Source organism: Dermacentor silvarum, chromosome 8 (genome assembly GCF_013339745.2).
Source record: "Dermacentor silvarum isolate Dsil-2018 chromosome 8, BIME_Dsil_1.4, whole genome shotgun sequence".
Lineage (NCBI taxonomy): Eukaryota > Metazoa > Arthropoda > Arachnida > Ixodida > Ixodidae > Dermacentor > Dermacentor silvarum.
Genome location: NC_051161.1, coordinates 175,634,285 through 175,647,903, shown reverse-complemented (window position 1 = coordinate 175,647,903; position 13,619 = coordinate 175,634,285). Strand labels below are relative to the sequence as shown.

Sequence of the window (13,619 nt, the reverse complement as noted above, 5' to 3'; positions counted from 1 at the left end):
AGCTAGCGGCTTTATTTTTACTGGGGAGGAAAACTGTTTTCCTTTATCAAGAATGCTAGGTTCAATGCCTACATTACCGTTTCTTAGGCGAAACGTCAAATTTGCGTATCGTTACGAAAGCAAAACGGGGCCATCAGCGCCATTTTGTAAGCGTCGCGCGTACGTCACGCTTCGAAGAAAATGGCGGAATGTCCAGAATAGCGGCTTTGGACAGAGTTGGAGTGCTGATAGCTTAGTTCGCGTTCAAGCGAGAACGAAGGCCAATTCACTTACTGCTGCTGCCGCACTTTGTCTCTCCAGCGTTCCGACAGCAACCTTCCGCGGTCATCGAGTGGGATGTGTGCATGTTTGCTAGTGCGCGCGTGATACCATGCTTGTTAATTTATTTAGCAAGTGAATGTTTACAAGTTTGCACGGCCGATAGAACTACTACCCTTACTTCGTATAGCTGTCTACTAATTTGCTATTGCAATCGATGCTTCGCTTTTGAAAGTGCGACTTTTTATTCCAAATCCGCCTTAGCCCTTTGTGATAGGTCCAAATGGCTCAGGCCGCGGCCCTATGGGCATCAAAACAGATTTACATTATACCGGCCCTGGTAGCAGCGACGCCTTCCGAAAATTAGTTCATTCGCAGCGCCCTCAGCCTACCTTTTGTTATTGTGTACCTCAGCTAGGGACCACCGCACCACTTGGCCCACTCAAGCGTACAGCCGGCCACTTGCCGGAAGCGCCGAAACGCCCAATTACGAGAAACTGCCTTCGTGCAAATGCGAATGGCTGCTGGCCTCTTTTTCGAAAAACAAATCCGCTCGCGGCCAGATCCCTTGTGGCGCAATGTGGCCCACCCCGATGCACCTAATTGGCATAGTATGACGAACATGATGATGACATGCGTGTCATGAAACAGCCGCCTACGCCTTGGTGCTCTCTCATGGGTACCCCCAAAGTGTCAAACAATCAACTATAAATAGTAATGGATGCAAGTATGGTTGTGATAGTAACAATAATGATAGAATACAATAATGACTCAATTATGACTATGACTCAGCAAAAAAATAAATCAACACTCAGAAACCACTGGAATAGGTTCGAACGTGGGCAAACAGTGAAGCAAACACTAACGGACGATGGTAGAAGTCATAATCATGAGCATGACTCAGCAAAAATGACATTGACGTAGCGGCATATGATTAACAGTCAAAAACCACTGCAATAGGTTCGGACGTGGGCACTAAGTCGAGGAAACATTAAAGGATGATGGTCACATTCATGAGCACGACTCAGCAAAAAAGATTCACCACTCAAAAACCACTGCAATGGACGTAAATGATAGGTCATGGCACGAATGTCATAACATGTGTGCCACAGCCGCCTACGTTTTGGTGCTCTAATGGTCGTTTCGGTAACATCGACTCCCACAGGATCTGCCGTCTTTTTTGATTACCACCGAAACGCGCATCGAAAAACAAACGTTTGACAATGCATTTTGACCACATACGTTTTATAGTGCAAGTCCTGCAAAATGCGCATTTTTTCAACAAAGGGAAGGGAAGAGCACCCTTCTTCACGAATGCAAGCATTTTGATTGAAGATGTGACGTAGTTAACTGCAGCAGACTACGCGAGACCACTCTATCAGGAGGAAGATCCGCTAAACGTACAAACTATGAGAGTGCGCCAGCCCTGGCTGGACTGTGCTCCCTGTACCGAGCTGCACGTGCTTACTGTCATAACGCTTTTGACAGTACCTGGCAGCTTCGCAATATCCCCGCTGACATAACATAGGCGAGCTAAATGTTCGCCTAGAGGTCATACTTCTTGTGGGCATGTTCGTACTTTATTTAGATGCAAGCAGCAGCCGAGACAAGGAACACAATATACCACGAAGGGGGTTGTTTCACTGAAGCTGCTTTTGCCAGTGTGGCCTTCTAAGGAGCGAGTAATCGAATTGTTCCAACTACTCTGGCACAAATAGCTTCTTGCGCTGGCATAAGGGGACGGCACCGGTACTATCAAATTTAATTTGTGAAAGAGCAAATTGTGATTCACCTTAATGGAGGAAAAAGATACATAGGAAACCTTTCCCTATAGAGAATGTCCACAACATAGCTCTGACGCAGAGTTTATTACTTTGTTCAGAAGCCACCCCAACTCGTTTTCAAGGAAATCAAAGAGCGCATTTATTTCTGAAGAGTTTGGAGGGCCCTTGACTATGTTTTTTCAAAAAATGAACACTTTTCAAGGGTTCCAAGGTGCTGGAAGACCCCAATTTTTTATGCGATGTCCTCGCCTATGCAATTACCATATACTATTACTCACTCTCAAAGGATGTTATAGGTGCCGTAGGTGGTGTCAAGTCACAACTGGCACTTCTTGTGGAACAAAGAAGTTAAACAGTGGAAGTAACATTAACAAAGAAATGAAAAACAGCAATACACACCCCCCTGAGATGGACATTACAAATTCAACAAGAACTTGTGCGAGAGGAAAACTTCCGGCGATTCCGAGATCATACAGGGAGAAAAATGAAGCGGCTACTGAACACGAGCTCCACTCGGTAGCCGGGCATCGTTGTGCTTGTCTGCGGGACACACCTAGTACGTTATGCGGACTGGGTTGTCCCAAACTAGGGCAACTTTGTGCGCATGACCGCTCTCACCAGAGGTCTTTCCGACAGTCTGGCTACAAAGGGTCGTCTGCTAATGCTCCTAAGCGTGCCTTTGAAAATGCCTGCTAAATGGCCATCAGTGCCAGCTCTATAGGTTGTGCACTACGCAGATAGGCTGGTCTATAATGGCAAAAACAAAGTAAAACTATGAACACTTTGCACTAGAGCTAGGTGCAAGCACAAAATTGCTAAGTTTTCGGCCCTAATAATAGTCAACACAAAACCATAACAGTTGGCAGATATGCACGTGGGTAGCAGAAAAATTTTAAAAGGTTTAGCATTTAGTTATTTAACAGTTTCACTGGCACATTGTTCCAAGAAAGAGATGAAGCTATAGTAAAGAATGACCACCGTCATCTGTGATCTTTAAAAACAACTTTCATCTGCATTTTTGAGCCGAGGCAATGGTTTCAAATACAATGAATATGTCACTTGACAATTCAATAAAGCTAAATGTGTGCGAATACATGAAATACAATATTCAAAAAGCAAATGAAGAAAAATATTCACATGCCTTTAAAAGGATGTCGCATCCATATGCTATTTTTGTGCAGATACTACTTTTGTTTTTCCACTGCGCAAGAGCCAATGTGCACCAATTGAATGTTATTGACATGAAGGTCAAAATTCTGACAGTCCACCTTTCTTCTGGAATGAAATATACTGCATTCATTTTCTAACTTTCTTATTCTAAACAAAGCGTCAACACTGGTCAATTCCGCACTATTACCTCGCGCTCATCTAATGCATACCTGCCAGGTTCGGAGAGAAGACACGAGGGAGGTGTGAAGGGGGGGGGGGGGGGGGACGCAGTCGCAATATTTCACACTTATTTTCCATGCCCGAATTTTTTTATTTAGTTGCAACGGCGCAGGAATTGTATAGTTTTTGTTTTGAAACCACCAACAACCTACACACCCTATTCAAGAAGTCCCTGGAGTACTGTCATGCACAACAATGTTCGCCGCTGCGACACTTCGCCAAACTGTGTCCGAGGGTCATGTCAGACTTAAGTGCGCAGAACTGGGTACAATTTTTTTTACAGTGCTGAACTGCCTCTCGCATTCAGCGTTGCTGTGCAGTATAGAGAGGATTCCGAGCATCACCGCTGAGATACGCCCAAATTTCAAAAGCCCGTCTGCGCCTCTGAGCTGTCGCAATGCAAACGCCGCAATTGCAAACAGAGCAAAATGCACGATGCTCGCCTTTCCGCGACGCCACGATACAGCCAAACTCTGCAGTATACTGCCTTATAAAGACTTGGAAGGTATTTCTTGTGCTCTTTACTCAACGCCATTGCCGACAACTACACCATGCACTGAAGCCCAACAAAGAACGTAAGAAAACTTCCGATGAGCATGTGGAGGCGGCCCAGTGCTGCCTACAGGGAGAATCGGACCCTACCGTTGTGATACCCTGGGCAGCGCTGCGCTCGCCTAAATAGCAAAACAGAAGTGATACTAGGAGCTTCAATTCTGCGCTTGACCGGCTACGCTCCGGCACAATGTGGCCAGCCTAGGAGAAGGATTTGGCCGAACACGGGCGTGTTTTCGGGAGATTTCTGTTTCGGTCGTACAATCGTACAAAACCATCAAAATTCGGGAGCCTCCCGGATAATTCGGGAGACCTGGCAGGTAGGCTAATTTAAAGATCAGCACTGTATGTAGAGACTCAGAATTTTTTTGCATCAACGGAAAATTATTCACATTTCAATTTCATTACAATTTTCCGCTTTGAAACGTTTTGCCCAAGCCCTGCAGTATTAAATACAAATTGCAATGAAATTCATTAATTACTGCACACTGCTGTGTAAATAAATACACAGTTTAAGAACTGGGCCTCTACTGTAAATCTTAGCAAAATACTGTGACATCGCATCACAAGCTTTTTTTTCTTTCGTCAGAAAAAACAGCCATTGGTTACTGTGTCTGCAGTCCTTGAAATGAGGTCTGAATATCTGTCAGCGAATGGAAATTATAAGCGATCGCCAAGTTGAACTCATCAGCTATGCACGGGTGCAACATACGCGGGGATTAAAGGCTTCAAGCCTGCTATGGGATTGCATAGCTGCCACTGCACTACCCGTAACATTATTTTCACATTGTGAGCGGTAATATTTAATAGAACATTTATAACAAAAGGCATACGCTACAAGTGAAAGTTGTCATAGCTTTTGCTTGCGAGCTGCGATTTTAAATAATGCTGAGGAATATTTTAAAAAACATAGGTGGTTGAATAAATAGTATAGTATAGGTAAAATTACAGCACACCTATACATAAATATATATAGGAACATCACAGCCACAATTCACCTGGAGCGTTCATATAATTGCTATCGCAATCTCTTTAGGAGTTTTTAAAATATAGCACTTAATATAGATGGGAAAGGGATCTTTAAGAGCATTTAGAATGTATTTGCTTCGAGTTGATCAGCTTGACGTAACCCTGTCCAGTCAAGACTTGAATGACTGCCACAAAGAATGCAGTGCATGCAATCACTCTTCCAGCGCTGGAGTAGCTTGGGACACTGATGAAATAAATGGTGGGGTTTTAACTTGCCGAAACTGCACAGTATGTTACGAGGACCAACGCTCTGCCACGGGAGGGGACTTTGGGTTTTTTAATGTGCACCCAAAGCATGGCATTCCACCTCCATTGAAATAAGGCTGCCAAGACCAGGCATTAAACAGTACGCCCGGGTGCAGCAAATTTCTGCAATACAGTCGAACCCGGATATATTAACAAATTATTGTGTATAACGGAACAGCAGTAATATCCCCTTGAAAATTCTTCTATAGAAATATTCATTTTATATTCTTCTGCGATGTCTGCCAGCCTGTGCTGCGAAGCTCTCCATTATTAGGCCAGACCTACATGCTGCACGAGCCGCTAATATGACGCCAGGGCAGGGCCACACACCTCTCGCAGCATTTTTGTTTACATTCACTGGCCTTTTAAACTAGCTTTCTTTTTTCATGTGCATGTTAGTGAAATTTTATAAAACTGGCTGTTCAGTTAGACGGGAATCTTTTTCTCAAAGGTCGCTGCACATAAATCAAGCATGGCACAGACTTTTCATGTGCACGTCTACAACCTGCAACAGCAGTTATAGAATACATCTGAATAACACGAGAGAAATATTTCCAGGGCAGTGGCAAATATCGGCTACATATAACTTCCAACATTTACCCTGACTGTTGCAGCAACAAGAACAGTAAATACCCGAATTGTCGCCGACCGAAAACACGAACGAGGTCTTCCCTCTGCACCTCTCAAGTCATTGTTGCTTTTGAGCCACAGTAATTTGAAGTGAGGGTAACTGCAGCTATTTTCACTAGTTGAGTAGGCCAGCGTTTACTCAAATTTCCAACTTGCCTTGACCATCCCTGTACAGCCACAAGCTTTGTGGCACCAAGTATAGGAGCACGTGCGTTAGGGATTTCTCAATGGTTTTAATGTCATGTTGCAATACACAAATGGGTTTTGCAACCAACATAGTGACCTGTTGATGCAGTAGCGGGATGCCATGCCCACATCATCCAATGAAGGCAGACTATGACTTGCTGTTCAGGTATTCATGAATTGTATGACCAAAGAATATTGTATGCAACCAAAGGTAAATGCATTGCAGGCTCCACACATTATTGGGTTTCTGTAGTTTTAGAATGCTAGGTTAACACATGTGGCGAGTTTACCACACATAATGTCTATGGTTCCCACTTCAGCATGATTTCTCATGATGGCTACCAACATCGATCGGCAGCAACTTTTGAAATGGGCTCTCGCTTCCTCTAAATTCACCATAAATGTTAGTTATAGGTGCATAGCATGTGCAATTTCCGAGATCGTTTGGCGATTCCAGCATCCATAGGATTAACAAAACATTAGCAGGATGGTTGCTAATGGATTGTCTTAACTGGGTTATGTTTGGCACAAAGCACCAGATGGCACCGTCCTTACGTTAAACCAAATGTCATACGGGTGCTGTCATGTCACGCAAAGATACTTGCGTTAAGTGCATAAGGCAGCATATGCTATTTTAAACTGTCTGTTAACAGCCATGGGCAATGCTTTTTCCGAGTGGTTATTCTGGAGGCTGTACCAGCTAATTCTTCCCAAGGAAAATGCTATATTACAGGGTGCAAATTTGACTAGAACAACTCACCAGAGTAATGGCAGCTTGATGAAAGCTTCACAAGCAATATCCACCACACACATAAATTTAAATTGTTGAAGCCATATAGTAAGGTGGCGCCTCTGCATTAAATGCAATATCTGCAATGACTAAATACAAAAGGAAACGTTTGGAGCAGAATGCCATAAAACATTGTAATTATGACTCTGCAGGCATTTTTCAAGAATACCGAATAGACACTAGTGCACCTGCCTTGCACCCTACCTAGCTTCCGATATCCAAGCTGCAAATTTAGCAGCCAAAATATCAAATGTGCTGAGTGAGCGGCATTCCTGCAGTGATGTCACTCCCACTTCTCGCCAAACCCAAGCCAGTACAATGAAGATATTTCACTTGTTTCTACCATCGGCCATACCACGCTGAATACGCCGGTTCTAGCCCCTCACATACAAATTTATTCCTACAGAAATAACCAAGAACTTGCTAGAAAAGATGAAAGGCATTGATGACATGAAAGACTGCCAGCCACAGGCCAGGAAAAAAACCTGCCTGAGGAATCAACTATGCGACCATTGCACACTATAAGACTGTGCCAGCAGCTTACAAGTTGCAGTAAAATCCCAAGCTAGAAAACATGGACAGACAGCACTATGTCCCTGCCATATGCTTGTGGTACGACTTTTAGTGCTCTCAATGCAGATGTCACAATGGAAATGCTCACAACCAGACTAGAGGGCCACGATGGAGGCATCCACTGATCGAACACTAAGGATCAGCAAGAAAGCTGTTTGCAGTAGACCCCTTAGATCTCTTTGAAATTTAAGGTACAAAGCCAACTTCCAGAAAAAATAATTAGGAGACAATTAATACAGATTACTTGCATACGTAATAGCTACAGGAGAGCCTCATAATTTGCATAATATTTTTAATTAAAAAAATGTGGCCGTCATAATAGAACAATTTTTGGAAGCAACATTGTTGAGCCCTTACAGTGAACCAAAACTAATTAGATGAATTCTCAGAGCACAAAGATTAAAATAATGTGCACTTCAATTTGACATGTCCTGCTATAAAAAGGAACCATATCCAAACGTGTTCTAGTTCACATTGCACACCCAACAATGTGGGAAATGGGTGCGCAAAGTTTCACTAGAAAGCTTTGTTAGGAAAAATGTTACGTTTGTTCATGTATGGAATTAGAAAAAAAAAAAGGTTTTGAGAAAATCAACGAAAAAGCTTTAAAAATGCATCAGGCAAAAAGACATTCAGGAGACCTAAAATCCCCCATATTTGTAGCCAGTCTCACCCCGAGACTTCTTGCCCAATTTTGCTCGTGTAGCCCCTCATCTTTCTAGCTTGTTTTGCAGCCTCAGCACTGTGATGGAAGACCTTCGCAATTCACTGCTGATTTGTGAGACAAGCATGACGATCAGAAAGCTCACATAGATATAGATATCTTTGGACCATCTTTGCCAAATCAAGCAATTAGCGGGTCCATCTTGTGAAAGTTAATGTCTTTTAAAGTTGAAAACATGCTGAAAATGCCTTTGGAGCACGATTACTTGTTCACAGAAAATATTGACCCGAAAAAGAAAAATTGATATAAGGGCACTTTGTTTCATACACAACAGCCACTTCTAAGTTTTACAGATGCCGGTAGGGTTACATTTTGCGTTATTCTATTTTTTGAATGAAACAACGTAGGCATAAATTTTTTCTGCAGAACACTTCCCGATGAAGTGCACATCTAACCGAAAAAAAAAGAAAAAAAAAATGAATTTGACCTTTCAATCAATAATTTAGTTTTGAACTTTGAACGTGGCGTCATGTGCATATTTATACTAATATACTAATGACAATGCAAGAATTAGTGACTGCAAATTTATTGTATATGCACTAGCCTATTTTTGTGGGGCAATGATTTGGATGAGGTGGTGGATACAGCCAATACCATTTTATTAACTTTTATTTGGAGGACAGTAGACTAGTAAATACTACAAAATCAAAAGCTGCATTACTCTCCCCCATACAGAAAGCCGAATTTAGATATGCCCCTCGGGCATGACAAAACTTAGGCTGTCAAAGAAATTACGTCATTGGACTAATTTACAATGAAAACCTGAATGGGACAAATACGTTGCCAAAGCTCGAAACACCGCTAGTACATGCGGCATACTATTTAAAATTCTTGCAGAAGCTTCCATCCGAAATAAATCTTTCACCTTTTAATGCATTCTTCTATACATCTGATGAAAACATAAGCAATGTTATTATTACAGAAAATGTTGGTTCGACATATTGGAAATCCCTTGGAGCTAGCATTTGCAAAGCCTTAATCGTACTGCACATTACATGCAAAGCTTGTTACCCAAAAGTTTACTTTCTCAAGTTAGGCAAAAGCCCTGCTGGTTGCCTGAGCAGAAAGTCTCTTTAAAAGCTATGATGTCACGATGAGCTGTTTTGTTAATTTCAAGGCAGCAGCACCACCACCTGCGACTTTTTCAGTACTGAATTCTTCAACACAGCTCATTCAGTGTCCCTTTCAAATGTCAGAAAAGGAATGAGTTTGTCTTTGAAAATAGTCGTAACTTCCAACAACTTGTTTAAATCACCGCACTTTGCTGCTCGCATGACAAGGGTCCCCTGCAATTATTTGGCCTTCACAGACTCTAGAGGCTGCCTGGCAATCCTGAATTTTTGTTCCCTTGCCGTGCAATTAACATTGTCTTCTGCATATTCAACCCCACTCCTATACTTTCTCGGTTAAGGTCCTCAATAATTTGTTATTTGCAGAGGTTATGTGGGAGGTCATGACCTCTACTATTCTCATGAGGAAATTTACAGAATAATAAAATTGGGTTGCAGTGCATATGGCAGGCATTACCAAATTTTAAATGGGAGCTTACCACTGTCATTGAAAAAAAAAATTGTACATACAATCCTTGCATTCTATTGGTTCCACTTCGGCGATGTTTCGCCTAGGGAAAAGTCGCATTCAATAAGTCAACCTGGACATTAAGGGGGAAAATGGAGCTCAGAAGGCCGTGTAATGCGTAGGATGGATAACAGGTGGACCATTAAGAGTTCCAGAACAGGTACCAAGAGAAGGGAAGCGCAGTCGAGGACGGCAGAAAACTAGGTGGGGTGATGAAGTTAGGAAATTTGCAGGCGCAAGTTGGAATCGGCTAGTGCAAGACGGGGGTAATTGGAGGTCAGAGGCCTTCATGATGCAGTGGACATAAAAATAGGTGGATGATAATGACAGTGCTGTGCACATATGCAACACGTTTTTTTTTTTGTGTTACCAATCTATTCCTGACTAAACTTAGAAGTAGGCATGATTAGTATTTCCATTTGTGCACCGTTTTCGTATCTCTATCCGATTTCAATAATGTTCTTCTGGTATTTATTTCCTGTAGTGCATTAATGTTGTAGATTCAGCAACAAGCGGTTGCTGAATTATACATGGTTGAAACCATGAAAGCATACATGGTTGGGCCTCGTTGCTTTTTACATTTCTGCTATCCTGCAGCTTTGCCTATTCACCGGCTATTTGCTGACATATTTTAACACATTCAGCGATGGAAGCTACATTTTACTTTTTGGAGCAGAAAAAATGTTAGTTTGGTGCAGCTATTTGTGTTTTGGCAAAATATACCATACAACTCCTGGAGTTGCATCAGCGAAGCGTCTCATAAATATGATTATTATTAAACATATTGCACATACAATAATCAATGCAAATTGCAAGAAACAAACAATTAAGAAGATGGATGGTTATTGATCGAACGTGCAGTAAAATGAGCTATATATTTAAAATACCAGTACTTAGGGAAGAAATGAGACCGGTAAAGCTGAGCACCATCTTACAAAAGTAGCCACAATCACACATAACCATTGCCAAAGCAGCAGCTGATAATAGGCTCCAAGTAATCTCACTTTCACCGCAATAGTCTGCATGTCAAAGTTCAAAAATACAGATAAATGAGCTATATATTTAAAATGCCAGTACTTCTGGCAGAAATGAGATCAAAGTCAATAAGGCTGAGCATCACAATGTTTAAGTAATCAGTCGCATATCACAGTTGCCACAGCAGTAGTTGGTGATCAGTATGAGATCGAACTTCACAGCGCCGTTTTGGAGCAACACTTCAATCACTGCACATTTTGTATAAATTATTTTTGATTACAATCTGCACGTACAAAGCATTGCATATCTTGTTTCACTAACCAAGAAAATGTGGTAAGAGCCTTGTCAAGCTATTGTGACATTTTTTTTCCTATTCTGAAAGAAAAGGGCCGATTAAATTTGAATGCTGGCACCCTCTTCCGAAGGCACTTTACTGCTCCAGCATTTGATATGATGATGACCTTCTCATACGGATTCACACTGGAACTGGCAGTGAAGCAATTCTGTTTCTTCACTCTCCAGGCAGTTGTGTCATGTTCGGTTACATTTATTTAGCTGCTCTTCAAAACCAGCTATGTGCGTCATATCACAATTATTGGTCGCCATTTTTAAGTTATTTTACGAGTTGCTGTTAACCACATTATTTAATATAGCAGACTGAAATTGCATATTTTTAACATAGCACTGCAATAGCTGCCCATTTGTTTTAACAGTTATTATTCGTAGCCGGACATTGTTGGCCCGTTTTTGTATTCGCTAAACTGTTCTCGCGATGACTGGTTTGCAAGGACGACCGAGGTTTCTTCACAAACGTCGAAGAGCAGTTTGTGACCGCGCCTAGTGAAACCGTGCAGCACTACGCGGTTCGCATAAACCGACAAGAACTATTCTACGCAATCGAAGCCACATCGCTCAATCCACGCGCTGTCGCGCATTGCCAAAACCCACCGAGCAGTCATTATGCGCCGATGAAAAATTCTACGTATCAACCGATACAAAATACGTCAACTGGCATCTAATCCTGATCGCGCGGCGCAATATTTTTGCTAATCAACGCAGCGTCGTTTTACAGCATTCCAGCTTACCAATATACAAGGAAATGACGGGCCACTGTCCAACAGCCGGTGAGAAACGCAATGGTGAGAATGCATTCTCAAAAGGAAGAAACCACCGCCCGGGCCAAAATTGCGCGCCCAGGTAGTGCAACCGATTAACAGCCGATCGAGTTCGCAGCCTCGGCACAGCGAATAAGTAACCAATGCCCAACACGAACGTTCGTTGGCGACAGCCGCTTACGCGCCGAGCGCGTTCATGAAAAGGTGGAAGAAAACACAAAAAATTGTCGCAAGGCGCCGTCACATGTGCGTCGTCAAATCCCGCGTCGTCCCCATCTCCATTGTGCGGGCGCGCAGAGCTTTACGTGCTAGGCCTAATGTGCCGCGAAAAGCGATCGCAAAGATAGAATCGGCCGGTATGAAGCTCAACGGCAGTGCCCACGACGACGACTGCCGTCGCCACACCGGTCCCGCTGCGCCCGTGATGTCACTGCCGCATGCCGTTCCATTTTGTGGCCGATACGAAACAATCACGCTCGTCCATGACCTAATGAAAAAAACGCTACCCGCTAGCACGCGGTTAAGCCTAACAAAAGCTTTCGCGCCACCCGATTGGCTCATGCCCAACACCGCCGTTTGTACGGGCAGCCACGATTTGACGAGCCGGCTGGGCTCTCTAGTTACGCGCGCGCCCATTGGCTGCGTACTTGTGCGCCTGCTGCTAGGCCTACTTCGTCCTTTTGTTTGGGGCTGGCAAACCCCCTTCGCGTGGAAAACGCGGTCGCGACGCTGGTCTTCAACCGGCAACCACACTTTTCGTAAACACTACGGGCCGCGCGCTGCACTGGCACGCGCTTCAGTCGGTGTGCAGCACTTGGACAATGCCGGCATTTATCAAATTGCACCAAAAGTGATAGCAGAGACTCATAAAGAATGGCGGGAAAGGTTGGCAGCTTTTGAATTGGAGCCGTCGAGGAGCGCAGAAAAATAATTTCAAGCTTTAAAAACCGAGTTCGGAGTGATCGGCCAGAAAAAACACGGCGGAAAACGTTGCGCAGTGGATAAGAAAACGATTTACTCACCCATTTATCTCCTAGGTGGGGATTTTTATACGATAAATTCCCCTTGTATTACCATCAAAGCGTCGCCGCACTACATCTAATCTATTGTGTACACTCTCTCTACCAGACGTTTGCGTCACTACTGTAGCAGTGCCGCTGGTGGCGCTACCTAGCGGCACGTTTCAGTTTCCGCCGAGTGGCGTCGTTGTCGTAGGCATGGTCGTAGGCGACGCGCGGGCTAAGAAGCGCACTGTTTTGCCTATGGTTTCACCGGCGATGCGGCCTTCGTTAAGTGAACGCTTCAAGATTATGTGCAAATTGTCATACGTCAAGTCAAAGACATATGTTTTCTGAACAGCCTTCGGAGGTACGTTTCTAGTTGAAAAAGAATATATATATATATTTGTTTTAGTTTCTGGGACACGCGCGTTGTCTGCGAAGTGTCAGTTGTGGAATTTGTGGAGATCGTTGAACGATTCCGCAATGCTCGGGGGATGTTTTATGCACTTAAACCATTATGTTAAATGTAAGTGGTTTCGCTTGTGGACTGGGATCGGTTACGAGGTGTTGTATATGCACTGCGCAGTACCGTCAAAGGATTTCGCTGCTCGACTGTTTTCGAATTGAAGTGCCTCTCTCTCAGCTGTGTCGCGGTCGAAAGACGCGTCTTTCCTCTGTGTTCTTGCCGTCGGTGTTTCTTCAACGGCAATTCAGCGCTCTCATGCCGTCAAACGTTACTTCTGCTGAATAGCGTTCCTCTGTTTTGGCGTGGAAATGAAAAAGTCAAAA

General features: G+C 43.4%; 2 protein-coding genes across 7 annotated transcripts in view; one reads left to right on the top strand and one right to left on the bottom strand.

The window, feature by feature from the left end:
• The window catches only part of LOC119461864 (high mobility group protein DSP1), a 70,061-nt gene extending 57,095 nt beyond the window's left edge, over positions 1 to 12,966 (bottom strand). For 2 of the 4 annotated variants that reach the window (XM_049672742.1, XM_049672743.1), the window contains exons 1-3: positions 12,852 to 12,966; positions 6,835 to 6,953; positions 3,184 to 3,317 (exon numbers count right to left, since the gene is read on the bottom strand). In XM_049672742.1, coding sequence (XP_049528699.1) covers positions 3,184 to 3,202 — 19 coding nt within the window. In that variant the 5' untranslated portion in view covers positions 3,203 to 3,317; positions 6,835 to 6,953; positions 12,852 to 12,966. The remainder of the gene's footprint in view (positions 1 to 3,183; positions 3,318 to 6,834; positions 6,954 to 12,851) is intronic. The other 2 variants (XM_049672744.1, XM_037723237.2) reach the window with 2 other exon arrangements.
• Positions 12,967 to 13,041: 75 nt separating this feature from the next.
• The window catches only part of LOC119461863 (germinal-center associated nuclear protein), a 340,872-nt gene continuing 340,294 nt past the window's right edge, over positions 13,042 to 13,619 (top strand). For all 3 annotated transcript variants that reach the window (XM_049672737.1, XM_049672736.1, XM_037723233.2), the window contains exon 1: positions 13,042 to 13,197. In XM_049672737.1, coding sequence (XP_049528694.1) covers positions 13,174 to 13,197 — 24 coding nt within the window. In that variant the 5' untranslated portion in view covers positions 13,042 to 13,173. The remainder of the gene's footprint in view (positions 13,198 to 13,619) is intronic.